Here is a 22,817-nt window from a genome sequence, read left to right on the forward strand (position 1 = left end):
TCACACCTCCCCAGCCAATGTAAAACGCCTCTGGGCGGATGGGACCTGCAGGTTTGGGCTGCGTCTGCGAAGGGGGCACGACTAAGGAAAGGGGCAGCGATGCTCGCTGTCTGCGGAGGGAGCCGGCGGGGCGCATCCCCGCGCCGGAGAAATGCGTTCACCCACCTATACAGACAATGTCCATGAAGCCATACATCCCATAGCAGATCTGGAAGAGCAGGTCCTGGCGCTGCCACTTGGCGGAAGGACTGAAGGTCGACCAGATGAGCCACGAGATACTGGCGATGAGGAAGAGGGACCCCAGGATGGCCGCCGCTATCTGAACCTTCTCGATGACGGTCAGAGAGATGGCCTGCCACTGCAGGGGGTGAGGCGGAGGCAACGTCGAGGGGCAAAGAAAGCGGGGGGAGGAAGGAAGGAAAAAGAAAGGAGATTAGTTCCTTGGTGGATGATTGCTTTTTTCCCCCCACCCTGCCTCGTGGTTTTCCATCCCAACGCGCTTTGCTATTCAAATGGGTTGCTTTGCCCACCACCAGTGTGCGGCTGTCTCCGGGGTGGAGCAACCCGGCACAGTCACAGCGCGCCACGTCCTAGAAATGGAGACGAGCAAAACTCCTGCGTCCGGCTGAGACTTCAGAGAGAGAATGAACTCCAACGGGAACGACCCCCCTGCTCCCTGGACACGGGCAAAGGGAGTGGAAACGGCCCCGACCGATGCCTCAGCCAGACGCCACCACGGTGAGGCACGAGCAAGTGCCACCAAGCACACTGACAGTGTCACCAAGACTGTGCTCGGACGTCCCCCATCCCAGCTGCGACCCAGGATTGCAGCACAAGGCAGGATCATTGTGGAGGTAACGTATCCCCCCAGGACACACTACAGACGTGGCAAGCGGGGGTGGCCAGGCTCCCTTTTGCACCAGGCGTGTGATGTGTGCATTGCACCAGGAGACAGGTGAAGCCACTTCTAAAGGAGCAGTGATGCTAAACCTGCTCCCTATGGGGAACTGGTTTGCTACGGCGTGGATATGCACGGCCCCTAAGGAAATACAGACCGCCTCCACTACTCCCACTGCAGGGACGCGATTTACCCTGGTGAGGGACACGTCTTGCTGTTTCCCTGTAAAGACTGGTGTTGAAATGGTGAGCTGCCCCCCCCCACTCACCCCACCAGCTTTGGGGCCAGGGCTCAGGCTTGGTCTGCCTCTCGCAGAGGGGATGGGGCAGCCTGCATTTAGCACAGGAGGGCGAGGGCAAGCCACAGGGGGGTTTCTTGTAGGAAATTTAGTGCACCGGAGAGCGATTGAGACTGAGTTTCCACACCTTCCCACCTTTCCCAAAAGGCAGGGGAGACAAGGGACATGATCTCTGCATGCGATGGAGGCTCTCAGAGACTGAACCAGCACGGAAACGATGGCCACAGACCTGTGTGCTGGGGGCAGCCCTTGGCTTCCCTTCCCCAGCACGGGGAAAACCACCGACAGCCCCCACTCCAGACCCCGAGCGCTGCTACCGGCCTTCCTCGCGCGCACCACGGGGCCGCCGTCCAGGCAGATGCCAGCGTCACGCTTCCCATCTCCTCCTCCAGCTGGCTCCATGCAGCGTGGCCAAGGGCTCGGGGTACAGGGCCAGCATCAGACGCGCCGGCCCTGCTGCTCTGGTGTGGACAGAAGGAGTTCGGTCTCCCTTGCCCTATATCTTCACTTGGGAACCCGGACAGCAGCCTGCCGGACGCCAAGCCGGTCTCGCCGTCGCCGCGCCAGCCAAATCCTCCTGCCTCATTTCATTCTCAAGGGGAGGCGGCAGACGGGCTGCTCACCACCTGCCGGCAGACCGCAACGCTGGTCTTGGCAGCAGGCTTTTAAAGGGAGGGAGAAAGCAGGCCCTCCACGGCCGACCTGCGCAGGCACGGCGGTGCCGAGTGCGAGGTGCTGCTTCGAGCAGGCTGCGGTGCTGCATTTCCAGGGTTGCATGTGTGCCAGGCAGGCCACAGCCTGCTTCTTGGCGGCCGTCCAGGCTGCAGGGTTCAAATCCAGCCCGCCCCAGCAGGGAGCCAGCGCACCGCAACACACCAGCGGCCGCACGTGGGACCTTCCCGTAGCCCTTATTACCTGTGACTAGCACCCACCGGACAGCAGTAGGAACGGATACCCAAGTACTAGATGACGGGTGTTACTGCGCAGTCACGCCTCCGCACGGCATCGCGGTGACGCTGACCGCGCACTAGCTCGTTACTACCGCGCAGTCGTGTCGCGTCACGGCTCACGCCCTGCAAGGCTGCGCAGTAGCGTCTCGTGCAGACGTGGCCCATGTCTCGTAAAGTCCCTGTCGCGAGGGCGTAGCGAACTGCCTTCCCACCCGGCCTCCCGGGCTGCTCCGTGTGCGCGTGCATGCGTGCCCGCACGGGCACGACACCTCCCTGTTTGCAGGTCACTGGTACACGCGAGTTGAAGCTCTTGCCAGCATCCCCTTCCTACGGGGGCGACCCTTTTTTAGTCATCCTGCCACTCTTGTTTCGAACGCACAACCGTAGATGCCAAAATGAAAAGAAAGCCCCCTCAACACTTGTTTCACGTAATAGCAAGGTTAAAATACCAGTCGCTCACAAAGCCCAGAGGAGGGAAGTCGGAAGCGAGGGAGTCTGTCAGGCAACGAGAATAAGCCAGGGCCATTTCCTCTGTCTCTAACCGCGGTCGCACGCTCGGCGAGCGCCGTGCGATGGTAGTGCCGCACCTTGTACACGGCACGGCGCGCGCGGGCTGCCCGTGGCGTGGAAAGCGCTGCGGATAACCCGGGCCGCCCGCGGGGCTCTTCCGGAGCAAACCCGGCGTCCCGCTTTTCAGAGCATCCAAACAGGCTCCCCGTGGCTTGGGTTTTCTGTCGTCCGCACAGCGGGGGCTCCGGCTGGAGCCGCCAGGCGTCATGGTGAAACAACGGCTGCCACCGTGGGGCTCGAGGCACGTCACCCCGGAGCGGCTGCAGGGGTCTCGGGGTTTGCAGGGTCGCGCCACGTATTGAACCGAAGAAAATCACCGTGCCTTCTTGCGGCCAGGCGGCTTCCTAGAAACGCCCCCGGCACGCTCCCACCCTGACATCCATCCGTTGGGTTTATTTTCGCCGCTCTAACAACTTCCAGTCTCAGCAGCTTCCCTGGGCCTCAAGACAGAGAGGTTCGGCCTTTGGATCTGGAAAGAGCGATAGAGTCGGGGCTTTTCCGGGGACAATACAGCAGGTCCCTTGCCACGGGCTAACACGCTGCATGATCGTATCGTGGTTTTCCCAGGTTTCGGGAATCTTCCCTCTATTGTCTTCTACAGGACGGGGGTTTTTTTCCTTCTCTTTCTTCGGAGGAAGCCCAAGCAAAATGCGCTTGACCCTGGGCAGCTTAGATCGCATGGCTGTGAAGGCACCAGTTTCTTTTGCTGGGAGCAGGGAAAACCCCCCCATTTCTCTGGGGTTTTTGCCCTGGAGACAGGTGTGAGGCCTGATACCCCCAGCTCACACACGCGGTTGGATGGGGGCAGAGCAGCCCTCGTGCCAAGCAGACGGTGCGTCTAGATCCAAATCCAGCTGACCGCAGCGGAGCCACCTCTTACGGCTCCAGGGTCTCAAGCCTAGCAGCCTTGCACAGCTTTAAAATGGGCCACCCATTACACAGTGTCCAAATCCAAAGCGGGGAGGGTTTTGGACCTGGGAGCTTTGTTCAGACCCCCCTGCCTGCTTTTGCTAAAAGCAAAGGACCAGATTCAGCTCTTAGATACACAGTGCAATGCAGGAGGGACCTGTGGTAGGCGGTGTGTTGGGTAAGAGCCTTAAACCTGGGTTTTATTCTAGCTTTTGCCACTGCCCTGCTGCCTGACCATGGGCCAGTCAGGTCAACACCCCTGGCCTCAGTTTCCCCACATAGAAAAAGAGGGTTGGAAATGACCCCAAGAGGTCATCTAGTCCAACCCCCTGCTCAAAGCAGGACCAGTGACCGTCAGGATGTTGATTTGGGAGTGAAAAAGAAGTGCTATTTCCCCCCGCAAGAAGCAGCTCGGTCGGGTTAGGAACAGCAACCCCCCCATCTGTGCCGAGCTTGGGATGAGACGACCCCTGAGGTCATCCAGTCTGGGGTCCCAGACGAATTGCTTTGGGGTTTCCTATGGTTCCTGGCACCACTTTGCTGCGTGCGGTGAAACGCCCATAGATCTCATCCCAGATACAGCCCCCCCAACCCAGTGCGGGGGGAAAGGGCTAAAGCTATCATGTACGTCTGCAGCGCTCTCCTCCCGCTGACCCCTCCGCCCCTGGCCGCGGCAGCTTGAGACGCTCGCCGCCCCCAGGCATCAGCTCGCAGCACTGGGGGATCCCGGCAGCTAATGCCAGGGGGCTGATTTAACCACGGCGCATGCAGGAACGTGGAAGCATTGCTACAGGGGTTGCACAGGATCCTCTTAAATTAAATATGAGCACTGCTCTCTTGCTACAGCTTCTCATGCATGTGCTGTGCGTGCGGCGCTGCCCTCAAATCACACGTGAAGAGTGTCAGTGAAACATGGGGCACACGCAGGGCACATGCACGTGTGTGATGTACGTGCTGAACCGCAAAGGAGAGCAATTTTGTGCCATTGAGCTTGCTTGGGACTGTCTGGGCTCTAAACATAACATGGTTTGAGCACCGGGGGCTCTGGCTGTTGTTAGCACCTAGGGGGGCTACACCAGTTTGAAGGCACTGGTTCCAATCCAGCCTACTGGGCCTGTTCAGACAGGGAGGATCTTGCCTTGAGCAGGGGGCTAGATGCTCCAAGGGCCCTGCCAGCCCACCTTTCTATGAAAAGCAGTTGTGTTTGTTGCTGCACAAAAGTGACAGGGGGCAAGAAAGTGGACAGGATCCAGCAGTGCACCCTTGGTGCCAAGAAGGCGACCGGCATCCTGGGCTGCATTGGGAGGAGCGTTGCCAGCAGATTGGGGGCAGCAACTCTTCCCCTCTATTTGGCACTGGGGAGGCCACATCTGGAGTCCGGTGTCCAGCTGTGGGCCCCCACGACAGAAAGGATGTGGACACATTGGAGAGAGTCCAATGCAGGGCAATGAAAATGGTTTGGGGTCTGGGGGACGGAACTGGTGAGGAGAGGCTGAGGGAAATGGGCTGATTCAGCCTGCAGAAGGGAAGACCGAGGGAGATTGACTAGCAGCCGTCACCTCCCTGCAGGGGGGCTGCAAAGAGGATGGAGCTGGGCTGGTCTCAGTGGGGGCAGGTGACAGGACAAGGAGCAATGGGCTCAAGCTGCAGCAAGGGGAGTTGAGGTTGGATATTAGGAAAAAAGGTCTCACGAGGAGCATAGTAAAGCACTGGAGCAGGCTCCCCAGAGAGGTGGGGGACTCTCCATCCTTGGAGGTGTTTAAGACCCAGGAAGACAAAGCCTTGTCTGGGATGATGCAGTTGGGGCTGGTCCTGCTTGGAGCAGGGGGTTGGACTCGATGTGACCTCCCGAGGTCCCTTCAACCCTCATTTTCTATGATCCTATGACTTATTTCTCCCACCCCCCCATGAAGTGGTCCAGCCCCCCCTTGAACAGAGGCAGGCTAATGGGCTGAGGGAAAGCCCACTTTGTCTCTGCCTGGATAAACAGCACTTCTGATCTCCCTGGTGTGAGGAAGACAAGCCAGGGACACTGTGTATCTGCATAACTTTGCCCTCACCATAATGCAACTGGACGAGGCCATGGGAAACCCTGCCCCACGCCTCTTCCTCAGTCAGCCGTCGAGGGGTTAAGCAGATCGAGCTGTGTCCTCCAGACATTTAAAGACCAAGCCTCTATCTTTCACGGAGCAAGAGCACTACCGAGCAAACCCAGCAGTTTGTTCTTTTAGTGCACGGCCTGTAATGCAACCGGCATGCGTGTGCAGGTCACGCGCGGGCCCGTACGTGTGGGCTCGGGTGTGCGTGGAACACACAAGCACGGACGGGATGAATTTGGGGGAGAATTGGAGAGAGCGCGGGTGCAGCCGTGGGTGTCTTTCCAGCACGTAGGTCTCTGTGCGCTTGGGGATGAATGCACATGTAGTAGCTATTCAGTCCAATACCTCCTCTTTTTTAAGCAGGAGCTCTGTGCTTAGCCCCCATGTTTGTGAAGCCTGAAACAGAGCGTGAACACCTTGCATTGCCAAGGTCCCTTGTTCCCCCCTGACTCCAGCGCCCGGCTGAAATCTCTGTGACTGTGATGCTATCGCCTCATTGCTCTTTATGATTATGATATAAGCTGCCCAGTGTTTAAACAGAGCCACAAAAGGCTTCCTAAAATGCGCCTTTGAAGCTTGGGAAATGGGCATTTGTCCATCTGACTTTAAGGGAGCTTTGCTAATTCCCCAGCTTGAAATCTGGGTCTCAGACCTCAGATCCTGCACCAGCATCAAGCTAGGACACTATCCTTCACAGCACTGGGCGTCTTCCAGGGAAAGGCTCCATTTGGTTGAACGAATACAAGCCGTTAGCATTCACATCATTAGCATTAGCATTCATGGCATTAGCATTAGCATTAGCATTCATGTCATACAAACATCCCACCCCTGCGTCGGCAAGACAGCTCTCAAGAAAGCCCCGAACGTGCCTCCGATGGGAAGTCAGGGGACACGCGCAAGACCCCATCCCTAATGGGTGCATCGGTCACCGTGCGCAGTGCAAGAGGGGGCACGCCGGGAGACTTGACGCATACCCCAGTGACGGCAATAGGGGGGAAAAAAGATAGACGTTGAAATGTCTCTAGTACCTTTACCTGCAGGGGGTTCTTTGTGCTTATGGCAATGACGTGATACTTGTAGTAACACAGCTCGCAGCTCCAGCAGCCCCGCTCGCTGATCCACTTGATGAGGCACGGCTGGTGCGTGCACTTCACCGATCCGTCGCATCGACACGGGCTCAGTAGCTCCCCCTGCAAGAGAGAGGCAGGTTGTGAGTGGGGAGAGCAAGCTGCCTTTTATACCCCCACCCAAAGCCTTGTGAGGCAGAATTAAATTGTCCCCAGGAAGGAGGAGAGGGAAAGGCAGACAGATCTCCCCGTGGCACGCGGGGCACAATGCTTCTTATTCCAGATTAAGCTCCCGCTCCCACAGCCTAATCGCCATCTTCACCTTGTTACTAAAGGTGCAGGGCAGACCCTCCCCGTGTCGGGACAGGAGGTGGGAGGATACAGCCGGGGGGTTTCTCCCTCCTTGTTGTCCCGTGTGAAAGGCCAGTGAAAGCAAAAGGCAAGTGCTCACGATTTCCCGGGGATCGGGCTGGGGTCATAGAGCTGCAGGAGGCGGCGAGCTGAGCTGGGCAAGACTGATGTTTTTTTTTATCAGCTCTAATGCAAAAATGTTAATCACTTCGTGCAGCTCCACGGGGTGACCCAGAAACGTCACTTTTCATGGAATTCCAGCAAAATCGTAAATAAGTATTTACGTCCCGAGCCGGCTCCTGTCGGCCGGCCGCCAGGTTTTTGTCGTGAGTGGGATTTGATGCAAAAGGAGGCTAGAGTTTAAACATTTCAAAAAATGTGCTTTTCACCAAAAAAATAGGGCAGTTCTTGGGCTAAGTGGGGCCTGCTGGTTAGAAAAGTAGCGAGGCTGAGAAGAAAAGAAGTGAGCATGGATTTCCAAGGATTTAAACTATCTGCCCAAACTTGAGCTTGAGGTCTGGGGATTTTGCTTCACTCTTAGTGTGTCTCCATGTGCATTTACACCAGTTTAAATTTACTGTGCAGTAAACAGGAATAGACCAGCATCTACATGTGCAGACATTAAAGTGCCTTAGATGCTGTGTGTGCACTGACTTGGGACTAAAGTGTTCCTGCGCAGTGAGGCGTCCACACATGCGTTACTGCACAGTAACTAATCGGGTATAATTTCAATACCTTTGTGATGCAGGTATCAAATTTACGCTCAAGTTGGCATAAGGCGCCATATTTACTGCGCAGTAGGGGTGCGCATGTGTAGTCGCACACCCATACTGTTCAGTAATTTCAGACACTGCGCAGCAAATGCGCACGTGTAGACATGCTTTCTGAATGGTTTCCAGGCCTCTAGCCAAAGGGCTGGGCTAACATCTTAGTGGCAGTACCACGCAAGCTCCAAGTGCCTGCCATAACTTTTGGCCTCCCCCTCCCAACACACAGAGAGCAGGTTGTATTGGGGGTTTTTTTGGAAAAAAGGAAAACTAGCACATTGGTTTTGAAGAGCTGGCTCGACCAAGCCTTGGCTGGGATGATGTAGCTGAGGCTGGTCCTGCTTGGAGCGGATGTGACTTCCTGTGGTCCCTCCCCACCCTCCTTTGCTACGAGTCTAGGATTCATTGCACACCCTTGTTCTACGACAGGGTGAACAAACAACATACGTGAGAGATGTTGCCCGTGTCACTCGGCATGCAACGAGAAGGCCAGAGCTAGGAGGGGTCGCAGGAGACCCACATGGGACAGAAGAGAGGCAGCCTCCAGGCAAATGGGCGAGCTCAAGGCTGTCCTCCAGCACGCACGATACGTCCCATGTTACATAGGAGGCCAGGGCACAAAATCACAACGGTCCTTTGTGACCTGATAATCGACAAATGGGTGAAATCTGATCTTGTTCTTGAGGGCAAAGGGGACATGCGTCAACCTCCTGGACCAACTGGGATGAAGGTCCCCTCCTGCAGACTGCTGCCTGCCCAGAGACAGCGACCATCTCCAACGAGGACTTGGTAAAACATTCAGAGAGATGCAGCCCCTTATTCCTCTGGGGTTGTTTTTTGGGGGTTTTTTTTTTTTGCAAACCTAGCAGAAACCTGATTTATGGCCTGCTCCTCCAGCAGTGTGAGTTATGACATTGTTGGGCAGGGTACACTGCTAGTCGCACGTACCAACCCCAATTTTGTACGCAGCAGGTGTTCGTCCAAAAGCCCACAACCTATGGGCATATTAAAGGAATAAATCCTTAGCACAGCAGAGGAAAGCACCTAATCTCTGATTTTATATCAAGCTGAAAAACAAACAATCCGTCAACTGTGCTTAACATGTGAGCAGTTCTCAGCCCCAGGCCTCTCCTCCACTCGCAAAATCAACTGAAAACAAGACAGAGAAATTAGAGATGGAAATTAGCTCCCTGCATCCGTTTCTCTTGATTGTTGTGAGTTTTTTCCCGACAACTGGCAATCCGGTGCTTCGAGCAATGGAGTATCCATTATTTCCCTGGGGATGCTATCCTGGAAAAATAACTTTGCTGCTAAGAAATGCTTCCTGATTGTTAGTTGGCACTTTCCTTTGTTGAACTGCAAAAATTTCTGCTTGGGTTCCCTCAAGCAATCCCTCTCCTCTTTTTCCAGCTGATGGAGGGGTGTCTTATAGCTGCCAACTTCCAAACATACTCTCAGATTGCACTGGCCACCCTACAGATTGTTTTATCCAAGACAGGGCCTGATTTGCCCTGTATTTATATGCGTACCAGTCAACTGTGGTGCCCTACAAGGCAACAACATTATATGGGAATATTGCTGATGTGAGCCAAAGGGGAATCAGCTCCTTGTCCTTCCCCTGCTGGATGGGTGATGAGTGCGTATAGACCAAGAAGGGTATTTATACCCAAAAGCTTGCTAAGAAGGATTTTTCCAGCCCTTTGAGTTCGTCTAATAAAAGGCATCTGATTTACCCAGAGAACCTTGTTTGTCTATGTCCTTAGACCAACACGACTACAGCCTGCGCCCCTGTAGATCGAAGATGCTCTTTCCTAGGCGAGCCGGGTAAAGTGGTGTAGCTCCATTCAAGTCAATACAGCTACACCAGCTCATGTCCCCTAATGATACTGTTGGCCCCACTACTTTCAAGGATAGCTCACATCTGCAAATACGGCTGCCGTTCTTACCTAGGTGGCTGTGTAGGTTTTGAAACTCCCAGCAAATTGCTGGGCATTCATGTGCTTTGGGTACAGAAAATTCACTCGAGGTCTGAGGTCTTTCCAACAGAGGATCCGCATGCGTGAGCTGGCATGGGAATCCTCTCCCTGAATACAGAAATGTCCTTCTAGGACGTGTGGATGGGCTGCCACTTATCAAGTCACTCATTGCAGCCGCCAGCCAGAGGCCAATCAAGGTCGCACACATGCACATCCATGCCAGGAGTGAGCCGAAGTTTTCCTAGCCTCGCAGTCACACAGTCCTAGAGAAGAAGGGTAAAAGGGAGCTCACATCTAGTCCCATCCCCAGCTTGAGGCAGAATTGGCCCCATGCAAACCATCCCAGACAACCATCAACCCAGACGCAACACAGACCTAACACCGGTCCTGCCGCAGGGAAGCAGGGGGGCTGCGGCAGCCGACCTCCTGTCAATACATGTGCGAGGGGTCCGGGACAGGGCCACCCCACATCTATGGAGGAAGGCATCTCTCTCCCCAGGCTGATCATAGGGGTAAAAATCCTTCCAGATCCCAACTGTGGCATCAGCCTGACCCTGAGCAGAGGGGCAAGACCCTCTAGCTGGGAACCTCTGGCTTTGGTCTCAGCAGGAGCATTGGCACGGCCCAAAGCCCCAGCCGGGGCTGCAGCCAGCACCCAAGACCTCAGAAACACCTTGACAAGTGTAGCAGAAAAGAGGGAGCACCAGCAAAGCCCATAAGCATGGGAAATCCCCCTGGCACAACACAGGCCTCGCTACGCCTACATCATCCCTGACCAACCTCTTCTTGCACACCTCCGGTGCTGGCGAGTCCGTGCCTCCCTGCGTGTTTACTGCACGGCCCCCTGCTCTAGCAGGCAGGGGCGCCGTCTTAGCCTATTGCGTGTGAATGGAAATCTCAATCTTGCAGGACCCCGGGGGGCTCAGTTGCCCTGTGAGAGGATGTACGGAGGCGCAGATTCAGCCCGGGCTGAAGGGGGCTGCGCGCCGTTCACTTCTGGATGCTGCGCCGGTTGGCACAAGAAGTGAATCTGGCCCAGACCACTTCAGAGGCAGCGTCTCCCCCACGGGGAAAGCGCCGTCTCCAATCCCTTGGTGTTGCTACAATGCCGTCGCCTACCCCCGCGCGCGCCGAAGTAGCACGAGGGAAAGCAGATGCTTGTACCTGAACTGCCGTGGAGAGGAGAGGGGACTAGCACAGATCAATAGCTGCAATACGACTCCCTCACTCTCCTGACTGCTAATGCGTTAGCAGAAAGCCGGCTCCTGAAGCAAGGAATCCAGCTCTGCCGCGGCTCCAAAGGCAAATGTCGGCACTTGAATGACGTGCGTTTCCCTACCCCAGCTCTTCAGATATTCTGGCTTTTCAGGCACCCACACAGAGGTGTTCTCATCTGCCCTTGTGCTTATGGGACAGGCTTCATTCTTCCCTGGATCCGAATGCATCTACCTGGGGGCGAGGGAGGTGGAAAACCCTTTGTTTGCTTTGTAATGCACCACTGACCGGGTATGATGCAGACAAGAGGCAGCAGCAACACTGGGGGATAAAACCCAGGCTCCGGGTCCCTGACGCACAGGGTCTGAGGGGAGCCCCCTTGGCTGCGGTTTTCAAAAGGGGACCAATGCCTTTAGGCACTTGAGCTCTGAACGCTGCTGACGGCAGGTAACGCGGCCAGGAGGGATTCTCAGAGCTGAGGACGACCTGCAGCTCCAGTCTGCAGCACCAATGGAAAAATAAAAAAATCAGCACTTAGGAAAAGCTAATTTGCCTGCAGGCCTCAAAGCACGTTGCATGGGTGGGCAGAGGTTGTGCACCCAGTTTGCAGATGGGGAGGGCTGAGGTGCAAAGAGCTTATGCAGCTAATGCCACGAGGCAGCAGCAGAGCCAGGCATGATACCCTAGATGCTTGGTTTACCAGGCCTGGCATGCAAGCCCCCGACTCCCTCCTTGCTGAGCATCACCGGCATGACGCACAGGGTACGGTCAAAGACATCCAGGTAGAGCCCATCGAAATGGGAACCACCATCACGTGCCCCCGGCTTCCATGAACGCTGTGCTCAGAGATGGGAAGGGAAGCGTCTGGGTGTTAGCAAGGTGTGCAAAGCCCAACCCGCCGTTTGCAATCTTCGTGGCAGGAGCAGACCAGGGAACAAGCAGGGCACATGGACGGTGGCAGGTGGGAGGGATCTGCAGTGCACCAGGGCCCGATTTTGCCCCTGGACCAGGGACTGAACTCCACTTTTCTAGCTAGCTTGCAGCTAGGGCCATATCTCCTTCTATTCCAGGCCTAAGGAAGGGCATTTTCTGTTTGAAAGCTTATCTGACACCTCTCCTGAGGATGAAGATGGTCCAGTAGGAAAATAAGACAAACAAGCCTTTCTTTTTGCAAACCGAACCGGACCAGACAGATCCGAGCCGAGTGGCGCGTGTGTAGCACACAAACTGACTCTGCACATGCCCGGGCTTCTGCAAAGCGATTCTGTAAACTGCTGACATTGCAAGGGGCAATTAGAAACACAACAGAAGAAAAAGCAAAAAAGAGAGGTATTGCCAAGCTGTTTCCTTTGCCACCTCCTTTAACAGCTCATACAGAAAAGGGCGAACCCAGCGCAACGTTTTCAATGCACCCGGCAAGGAAACAAAGCACAAGTGCAAGTTTGCCTTTTGTCGCTATTCTGAGCTAAGATGGCTCAGTTCTACCCACACAGGGAGGTAGACCTGCTACGGCAAGACATGGAAACATGCTTTTGATTGGGTAAACCAGGGTGGAACAGGCGATGGGGAAACCAACCTGAGGCATCAATGCCGCCCGGGACATGTGTTCGCTGCGAGATGCACAGCCTTTATCAACGCTACATTGATGGCGGCTCTACAAGGGTAGAGATTAGAGATCGAGAACCTGGGCTGCCTTGTTGTGCTGCGTGTCTGTGTCGCCCTGGGATGCTGACTGGTTGGGCGAGGGTGACTGAAGCAACGAGCCAAGAGCATGACGCACCGTTGCAGCAAAAAGAGCACCGAAGCCCGAAGGGTGTCTGATGAGCACATTGGTGCAGGCAAATGGACCTGAGTGCATGCAGAAGGGCTGACTGCGTGGGCATGCCAGGCTCCCTATGCAGTGAAGGTTGCATCTGTGGGTGCCATGCAATTATAGCATGGGCCTCAGCCACTGAGCAAGTGTCCTAAACAGCCCTGTGAGCACAGCTCTTCCCTTTGCTAGCCCAGCCCTAACAAGAAGCATCACCCCCCCAGCATTGCCATTCGCTCCCACAACCTGGGAAAACAACTAGAGGAGCCATGGGAGGATCTAGGATGTTGAAAAGCGGGGTACAGATGGTGTGATGTATCAACACATAACACAACACATATTTTTCTCCAGTTAAAGAGAAGCTAGATGCTTTACTAATACACCAGGGGGCTAGCACTATATTATTCAGTTTAAGATCAAAGAGAAAATATGATATAACTAGTGGAATGTGCACTAATTTGCTAGATTATATATAAAGTTTTAATCAACACAACACGCTAGGCTAGAAACAAGCCAAAATAGTCACAAGATACTGTGTCATCAGTACTGGAGCCATTATAGTCGACTGTAAAGCCCTTATTCAGATTCATGAAACAAAATCTAGCCTTCTTAAGCATCTTGGCAGTGCCTCCAATACTTCACTGCCAGTCATTTCTATACCCGAGTTTGTATGACCACGCGTGAGTTAAGGTTTTTAGTTAGAGCTAAAAACTGTCTGCAGGGCTGTGAAATGGAGACAAACATTACTAGGAACAGCTGACAGACAGCACAATTACACAAGAAAGGATCGTTTGAATAGGGAAATGTCAAGACCTTTAAAAAGGAGAGGAAAGGATTGCTAACACCCGTGGGGTGGCGAGAGATTAGCAGGAAGGAGGGAATCCATAATGAACCATGAGGTCAATTAACACGTAATATTGCCTGAATAGAAATGCCACTGCCCCTCCTAGGCAGTTGGTCTTAGCGTTTGAGTGGGGCAAGAATCAAAGGGGGGATAGGAGGTGGGATGTGCAAATGCATCACTGCGCCCCCCGGGATCCACCCCTGAGAGGAACGGAGAAGTGACCCGTGTATCACAGATGTGTACGCAGCTGCCCGTTGTTCTAGTACGGCAAGTGAACCAGCTGGCCCACGCTACCCATGATGGATGAAGCCTGGGGCGATCCCCTCCCCTCCCTACAGTGGTCCCCAGGGACGCAGGGCGCTGAGCGCCTCTGGCACCTGCTCTGTGCTCAGGACTTCCACCTTCTGCCGGCGCCTTGCAGCACGGCGGTGGGCAGGAGGGTCAAAGCTGTCATGATGGAGGGTGGCACACGGGGGGTGCACTCGACTGTAAAGACAAGATGCTCGGTAGGAAGGAAAGGCAGCAGGGATCCCTGGCAGGCAGGCAGTGTGGTACTATCCCCTCAGGGCCTCCCCTATCCCTGCAAGAAGAGCGGCATGAGAAGAGCTGCGTAGGGCACGGCAAGCTGGCAAAGCCTGCGCCGGTTCCTGCTGCATCTCCAGGGACGCCCCAGCCTCTGGGGATGCTGACCCGCTGCCTGGTGCCAGCCCCAGGCCACCCCCAGCCTCAGCTACCAGGAGGAAAACAGCAGGCTAGAAGAGGGGCCGAGGCGGACAGTGAAACCTGTATGGGCTGGCCACCACGTGGGAGAAATGGTGCAACTGGTCAGAGCACGGCGGGCCAAACCTTCCTCCAAGTCTAAGCCTGAGCTGGGGCCAGACCTGCAGCGGGACAGGGGAGCACACGCAAAGCCAGGAGCAAAGTCCTCCAGTGTCTTGGCATTTGCAGGGGCACATCCTTCCCCACCCACTGAGGGTACCACGGGCGGGCACCACCGGTCTGTGCCGGGAGAGATTCGTTCCTGCCAACCCTGTGCCTCTCACTAGATCCCTTCCACTAAGGATCTAGTGCAGCCCGGACAGGAGTGGGGCAGGGGCTGGGAGTGGGGGGATGACGGGGTGATCCCTTCTTTTGGACAGAGCCATCACTTGGTGACCCCCTGTCACAGCCACGTCTCCAGGGGCACTTGTGCGCGCGTGCAAACTGCAACCTCTTATTTAACTGTGAATCGGACTCTCTGGTCCTTCCCACGTGGCTTGCTGGGGCGGTGCATTGCAGAGGACGGCTAAGCGCTGGTTGACGTGGCCCGGTTTCACACGGGCGTTCACCCTGGAGTGCAACGATGGCCACCGATGGTCACCTCCTTGCATTTGCGACCTCTGGCCCTAAGCCTCTGGCTGCTGCAAGACGGCGGGAGATGCTTCAGCTGGGATGGGACGTTGTGGGGTGTAAAAGCTTAAGAGGACCTTGCGGTTGCCCTAATGCCCTGGGCCAGGAGCATGACCGAACAGCCCGGCTCCCCGACACCGGCTTGCGCGGGGGGCTGGAGACTGCAGCCTGTGGCTTGGCGGCTCCGCGAGGCAGCTTTCTCGGCCAGGCGCAGCCCAGCCCAGCCCGGGTGCTGGGATATTATTTTGCTTGCAGGCGAGGACAGACCTGCGGCTTCCAGCGAGCGAATCAGGCTCCGGCAGCCAAACAATCGCAGCCCGTAAAAGAGCAGAGAGGAAATCAAATTCCAGACAATTATTTCTGCTGCTCAGCAGTTGCAGCAACGAGCAAGGACAAGAGGAAGCTTTTCAGCGGAGAATCTGGAAGGAGGATGCAGACAAGGGGGTTTATAGCCTTTTATAAACACACACCAGCACACAAAGACGTGCCCCCGTGGACCACTTTCGTCTTCGTCTGGCGCGGTGCTGGCGGAAAGCAGAGCCGGAGCCACCCGAGCCGAGCGGCCATCGCAGGGACAGGAGCGGGGATCAGCGTCGGGTTGCGTCTGGGGAGGGGGTGGCAGGGCAGACCGAAAGACCCGAGCAAATCCTTCCTGTGAGAAACCCCCGCGCTCCAGACAGCGCTGAAACAAAGCTCTCGCGAAGAGGCAGGGGGCTGGTCACATCTGCCATCGGTCCCCCGACCGCAGGCAGGCACGACACAGGAGCTCCCAGGGCTGGACTGGCCTTTCGACTGCCTGGTTTTCAGGGCATGGCTTTGCTCTCGCCAGGCAGCGAGGGGCAGGCGGAGATAAGGAGGGGTGACGGTCTTGGTGGAGCAGGGTCGGCGCATCCACCTGCCCGGTGCCAGAAGGCTAACACCCGTGGGGTGGCGAGAGATTAGCAGGAAGGAGGGAATCCATAATAGCCCCGCTGACGGCTCCCGGAGCAATCAAGCAGCACGGGAAACCCCTCCAGCTTCGCGCTGCGGCCGCCCGGGTGGCTAGGAGCCTGGGGTCATCCCCTCGGTCCCCACCCACGCACAGATTTTGGGGCCGTAGCCCACGCGTCTTTGACCAGCTTAGGAAGATCCCATCCTGTTGGCCAAAGGGCGACTTCAAGCGTTTGTCCCAGCTGCAAAGAAGGCATCCTTTTTGCAGAGAAGCCTTCTGCACTGCAAGGAGCAGAGGCACTTCCCTGCTGATGGCAGCGCTGAGGGTCGGAGGAGACCCAACGATCCCACCCCAGGCTGACCGCACCAGCAAGGCATGAAGTTACGTCGGGGCAGGGGGACGCTGCTACCTGGAGGTGTCACGTAGTTGTAGGCAAGGACTGCCAGCACGACGGCAACAGCTATCAGCATTTCAGCGCTGGTTTGTCGCCTGGCAGGATGCAAGGCAGACCGAGAGCTGAGTGAAATCCTGCGTTCGGCTCTCGCGCTTCCCAGGCCGCGGGTGCAACGAGGCAGCTGGCTGGGGACGTGCCCAGCTGGAGGGACTGTGGTGACTGGCAGCCCTGCATCACAGGGGCACGGAGAAGAGGCCAGGCATCCTAGTTCTCTGAGGGCCTTGTCTATCACAGGCCTGGAGGAGTCACCCACATCTCCTCCTATTCAGCGCTGCAAGCCATGGAGGTTGTTCCCGGGGGGTGGATCTGGGATTTTGGAAAGTGGGGTCTAGATAGCGTGGTGCATCACCACCTATACCACGATGCATATTTTCCTTCCACTTAAAAAAGAAACAAGAACCTTTATGCATAAGCTAGGGGCCTCAGACTATATTATTCAGTTTACGGTCCGAGCAAAAACAAATGTACAAAAACATGTAGCGCGCAGAAACACACTAAAATAGGCAAAAATAATCGAAGAGGCATAGCATTCGTCCTGGAGTCATTCAATGTACATCTCTTTCAGATTCATAAAGCAAAATCTAGTCTTCTTGAGCATCTTGACCACGTGTTTCACGGACTGTTATTTCCACACCTGAGTTAATGTTTGTGGCTAGAGTGAAAAGCAGCCTGCGGGGCTGAGAAATGGGAGCTACATTACCAGGAGCAGCTAGCGACAGCAGAATTGCAGAACAAAAGCCAGCTTGATTAGCAGAACCATTAAAGCCCATTCAGAAACGGAGAGAGGGTCGTGGACCAGAGAGTTTAGAAGGAATCGGGGGCTGAGCTGAGGCCCTTCGCTGCTGTCTGAATAGAAATGCTGCCGTCACTACTTGGTTTTAAATGTTGGGCGGAGCAGGAATGAAAACGGGTGCGGGGGTGAGCTGCACCCCCCTGGAACCACCCCGGTTACTTCAGCCCGCAGGAGCCTGTGGCATACAGTCGGAGAGGCCAGTCGGTGCCCGAGTCCCTTGCGATGCTTAGGCGAGACACACGCAGTCAATCTAGCAGACAAATGCATCTCACCTTGCATGTGTGGGCCCATCTCTAGGAGCCATTCTGCTATGTGCCATGCCTAATATTGGCACGATGGGCTCCTGCGTCCCCTGGGTTTGCGGTCAGGAAAGCATGGGAGCGGAGCAACCGCTGAGCAGGAGCAGGCTCCATTCCCCTCCCTGCACCGAGCTCCAGCACCGGGAAAGCAAAGCAGTGGCTTTGCTACAGCTGCAAGGAGCCCGGTGGGAGCTGGCCAGGAGGGGCGGGGGGAGGAAAAAGGAGCAAGGAGAACAAGACGGAGGGGACAAGGGGGCAAAACTTCCCGGCACGGCCCAGTGCATTTGAGCAGCGAGGCCATGTCTATTAGACGCGGGCCTCTGTGCTGCGGTGACTCATCCTGGAGTGACAGCTTGCCGCCGGGCTGGAGCCCAGCTCCTTCCCTGATTAGCAGAGCAAGGGGATTGGATTTAGCTCCTCCAAGCATCGTGCAAGCTGCGGGGAACAAAGCGGGAGCCTTTGCAGAGGGCCCGCCGTGCTATGACCGTATCCGAGCCCTCCCGTGCCAACAGCAAAGGTCTGGCAAGAATTGCACCCATGGAGAGATGGGCCTTTGGGGTATATCTCTGCAAGGGACTTGGTGCTGCCCTGGCCGTAGGAAAAGAGCCATGTCTCTTTGGAAGGAAGGTGCTTCTAGTGCAGTGGTTTCCAACCCCCTGGGGTGCCTACGAGCCTTTCAAGGGTGCTACGGGGTGCATGGTAGCACTGTGAGGTATCACACGAGAGAAACCCAGAGATTTCCAATAGGCATCCGCAGTGTTCAATGCATCCTGCCCTGCTGTGGTCCTTCTGAGGTCTCTGCAAGAGGAGAACGGATCTAGTCTTTTCCTACAGTCAGTGGCATTTTCCAAGGGGGCGGAGGGGGGCTTGGGTCTAACAAGAGGGACCTTGAGTCTGAAAAAGGTTGAGAACCGCTGTTTGAGGGAGTGGGAGACAGCTGCTTCTTGAGGCTCAGAGTCCCCCTGGGCTCCTTCCTGCAGGGATCTGGGAATGGTTTAGAGATGCCAGCTCAGCGCTGGCGGAAGAAGGACTGCAAGATGCAGAGATCGCCTCCCCTTTGGCTCAGCCGTGGATGCAGACTGGGCCGTGGCTTCCTCTACTGACAGTCCTAGCAATGTTGTGGGAGGATTACCTCCAGGACACCGTCCCTCAGGCCCATCCAGACCCCAGCCCGTCTGCCGGGGCTATCCCAGTCTGGAGACAGACACTTGCAAAGAGTCAGAGGCCCCGTAACTCGTGTCACGCAAAGTGCTCGGAGAGGGGTCGTGCTCTCCCCAGCTTACCCCTCTGCCACAATGAACACGCAGAGGGGAAAATCAGGAGCGGGCTGAATACGGCACGTACGTGGGTGGGTTCACCGGGTGCGGGGAATTTGTGGAGTCTGAACTGAATTGCATACAAGCTTCTGCCCTATCTTATGTATAAGGATTGATTTGGCTTCATGATTCATCTCTGCAAACACAAAGACCGGCCAATAAATTAATCTTTTTAAATAATATTCTGCCATTGATTAGACGAGTTCATTGATTAAAAGTGAAGCCGATGAGTGGAAAAAAATTGGCAGCCAAGACGCGCTGTTCCAGGCAGGACATAACTCTCCCTGCAGCCTTACGGTTGGATCAGCCGGTCCCAATATCTGCACCGCCAGAGAAGCAGGAAGTTTCCAAGCCCCTTTGTCCTTCACCCCATTTAGCCTCTGTGACAAATAGCCACAGCATCTGAGAGTGCAGATCCTGAACTTATGTGAGGAAAGCAAGCAGGACACATCTGGGATTTGCTAATTTCCTAGACATCAGGGCTGGAAGGGACCTCGGGAGATCATCGAGTCCAGCCCCCCGCCCAAGGGCAGGAAGAAACACTATGGCCCCTTTCCACTGAAAGAAGAGTTGCTTTTTGTATCTTACTCACCCCAAATCACCTCCGGTGAGGCTTGAACCCAGAGCTCCTACACAGTAGGCAGAAATGCTGCCACACAGCCACCACCAGCTAGCTAAGGGAAGCAAGCTGCCACCACCACCTGAAGGGGTAGATCCTGGGCTGGGGCTGGGGCTGGTGCATATTAGCTTGAGTTTAGCCTCATTCAGCTAAAGGACATCTTGCACTTTGGTATGGAGAGGCCTGCTAAGCACGTACATGCCTAGCAGGACTCAAGTGGCAGCAAGGGAGGTTTAAGTTGGATTTTAGGAAAAACTTCCTTGCTAGGAGGGTGGTGAAGTGCTGGAACAGGTCACCTGGAGAGGTGGTGGGCTCTCCATCCTTGGAGGTTTTTAGGACCAGGCAATGTAGCTGGGACTGATGCTGCTTTGGCAGGGGGTTGGACTAGATGTGACCTCCTGAGCTCCCTCATTTTCTATGATTCAATGACCTTATTATCATGATAGATTGAAGGGCCTCCCAGTCCTGACTGGTTTTACCCGTGGATGGAGAGATGCACAGAGATGGATGCGCATGGACGGAGAGATGGAGGGAGCCCCATGGCACAGACAGGGAATGGCAAACGGACGCATATTACACGACCTGCCAAGGTCACACAAGCTTGTAAGCAAGTTAGGCTTGAATGTACATGCCCTTGGCGTACGTGGCGGGAAGGCTTGTCTTGTCCTTTAAAACCCCTCCAGCCTCTCCTGGGTCACTTCCATAGGGCAACACTGAGATCCTACGACATCAAGCAGTAACAACGGCAATGCTAAAGCATGCGCTGGCAAATTAGCACAGTCAGGGCAATGCCAAGAGGCATGTCCCATAAATATTCACTCACTGGTTTTAATGGAAATGCTTTTGCCTTGTTCAGACCCCGCAAATGTTTGCTGCCACGATGCTCCCACGACAAGGATTTCCAAGTTCACCTTACATTCACACGAGTACGTTCGTGTAAGAGGTGGAGCTGAACTCCAAATCAGAGCCCAGGAGCAATGCCACGTGACTTTCCTGGCCAATCACAACCAAACAACAAAACGCTTGCAGCGAATGCCTGTTGAGAAATACTCATAGAAAAATCCAGTAATTTGGAAAAGCAAGTAAAGAATTTGTAATCTACTCAGAGATATGCCACGTGGGGAAAGCAGCTGCCGGCTGGCAGACAAAGTCTTCGGGAATTGTAGGCTTGTCTCTGGAAATGCCTCATCACACGAGGAACAAACAGAAGAAAGAAATGTGCTTGACCCTGGTTTGATCAGTTAGTTTTTACGTGGCTGTCACCAGTGCTGTTCAGCCGGGAAAGTTAGAGGAAAGCCGACATTAATAAGAATCAGAGGAGTGACGGCATGCAGGGGGAAAACTGCAGTTAGGAGTATGAGTCGGGTACCTAAGTCCCTTGGACAATCTGGGACATAGAGCCAGGAAGGTTCAGATCCAGACCAACGCTAGTATCCTCCTACCTTTATAAAAAAATCAAGGGTCAGAGTGTCTGGGTCCATAGCGATTACGATTTTTCTTCTGCACTTGTACAAGCCTACAGGGGCACCTGCTATTTTCGGAGGCAAAGCAATGCCTTATGTTACAGTGGAGGAGCATCCTGCCGCTTTGCTTTTGCTCCTCTAGCTTTTCTCCTTAATTGGAAATGAAAGCATTTTGGACCTGATACTGACTTGCTTTTTTTGGTATGGGAGACCCAAGAACGGGCCAGATTCCACATTTTGTGACACCGGGACAAATCCAGAACAACTCCGTACCTCCGGCACAACAAAGCCCCTTCTAGTCCTGGCTTCTAATGAGAATTTCCTGGCACTTCAAAAGTTTTTTTTTGTTGCCATTACGAGCTTTTTTTAATGCAATGATTTTTCTCCAGAAAAAATGAAATGCGTAACAGATTTCCTCCAGATGTAGTTGTTTTGCATTAAAATGGGCTAAATCTAACAATTACCCCTTATTATAGCTAATTGCTTCTGGGGCCTTCACTTTTCCTTTAGCCCTAAACAGAGCCATCGATGCATGTTTTAAAAGGTCAAGCTTTAAAGCGAATGCTTGCTGCACGCCAGTGCTGTAACATCAGACACATGCTCATAATTCAGGGAGTTGAACTCTGCAGGCACTGGCCGAAGAAGCTGTTCGTAGAGATACCCAGCTAACAGCCAGGTCAGAAAAGACCTCATTTCTCCACATGCCGCGCTCAACATTTTTCCTGACAATTAGTGACTGGAATTGGTGTGTGCGGCTTAAAATGAGACTCTCCTATGAAACATGAACTTTCATTTATACCCAGCAGAACTTTTCCTACCTTTTCTCCTATGTCTGAAGAAGGGTGCTTGTGCCCAAAAGCTTGCAGTTAAAGAATTTGGGGTTTTTTTTGCAAAAATATAGTTGGTCTAATAAAAGATATCACCTCCCCCATGAGTTCTGCTTCTTAAGATGAGGAGATTGGTTCTGAAGAGTTTGGTTAAAAAGGAAAAAAAAACAAAACCCAACCCCTTTATTCTGCCTTCCTAAAACAAGGAGCGTGCCTTATTTGGAGGTGTGTGGTATGCCAATAAATACAGTAGTGGGTCATCATAGAAATAAGGGTTGAAGGGAGCTCAGGAGATCACATCCAGTCCAACCCCCTGCCAAAGCAGGACCAGCCCCAGCTACATCATCCCAGCCAAGGCTTTGTCTCCCCTGGTTTTGAAAACCTCCGAGGATGGAGATGCCACCACCTCTCTGGGGAGCCTGTTTCAGTGTTTCACCACCTTCCTATTAAGAAAATACTTCCTAATATCCAACCTCAACTTCCCTTGCTGCAGCTTGAGCCCATTGCTCCTTGTCCTGTCGTCTGCCCCCACTGAGAACAGCAGTGCTAAAAGGAGGAGCTCTATGCCGAGGTGCCCCTCAAATGCTAGATCCCGCTCTGGAAGTGATGAAGCACAGATGCTCGTTCGCTGCGGGGTGAAAGCCCTCTGCCACGACAGCTAACGAGCCGGGCAGGGAGCCTCACCTAGAGCCGTGCTGTATCCCTTAACATCCATCTTACCGTCTCCCTTTTCACTGAACCATGAAGTGGTCACAAAGCGCTGGCAGGTTTGTACCAGTGAAATGCCCACCTGCAAACCTGCAAGAGCTGGGGAAGAGCTGCTGCTTGCTGTCCCCATCCCCTTCCTGTTGAAGGGAATAGGGGTGTTGCCAGAGGCTACCGGGGAGAGCGGTATCAGGCACACGACACCGTTTTTTTGCAACGCCGGGTGACAGTGCAGAAGAAATCCAAAGAGAGGGCGTTATTCCCCCT

At 54.6% G+C, this 22,817-nt stretch overlaps 1 protein-coding gene across 2 annotated transcripts in view; it reads right to left on the bottom strand.

Moving 5' to 3' along the window:
• Nucleotides 1-22,817, bottom strand: part of MARCHF4 (membrane associated ring-CH-type finger 4) — a 124,258-nt gene that overhangs the window by 21,522 nt on the left and 79,919 nt on the right. Inside the window, exons 2-3 of one of the 2 annotated variants that reach the window (XM_090041277.1) lie at nucleotides 6,759-6,914; nucleotides 166-358 (exon numbers count right to left, since the gene is read on the bottom strand). In XM_090041277.1, the coding sequence (XP_089897403.1) occupies nucleotides 166-358; nucleotides 6,759-6,914 (349 nt within the window). Of the gene's footprint in view, nucleotides 1-165; nucleotides 359-6,752; nucleotides 6,915-22,817 lie in introns of both variants that reach the window. The other variant, XM_090041276.1, reaches the window with a different exon arrangement.

The sequence above is a fragment of the Crocodylus siamensis genome, chromosome 4 (assembly GCF_052110815.1).
Source record: "Crocodylus siamensis isolate JL-2025a chromosome 4, ASM5211081v1, whole genome shotgun sequence".
NCBI classification, from domain to species: Eukaryota; Metazoa; Chordata; order Crocodylia; family Crocodylidae; genus Crocodylus; species Crocodylus siamensis.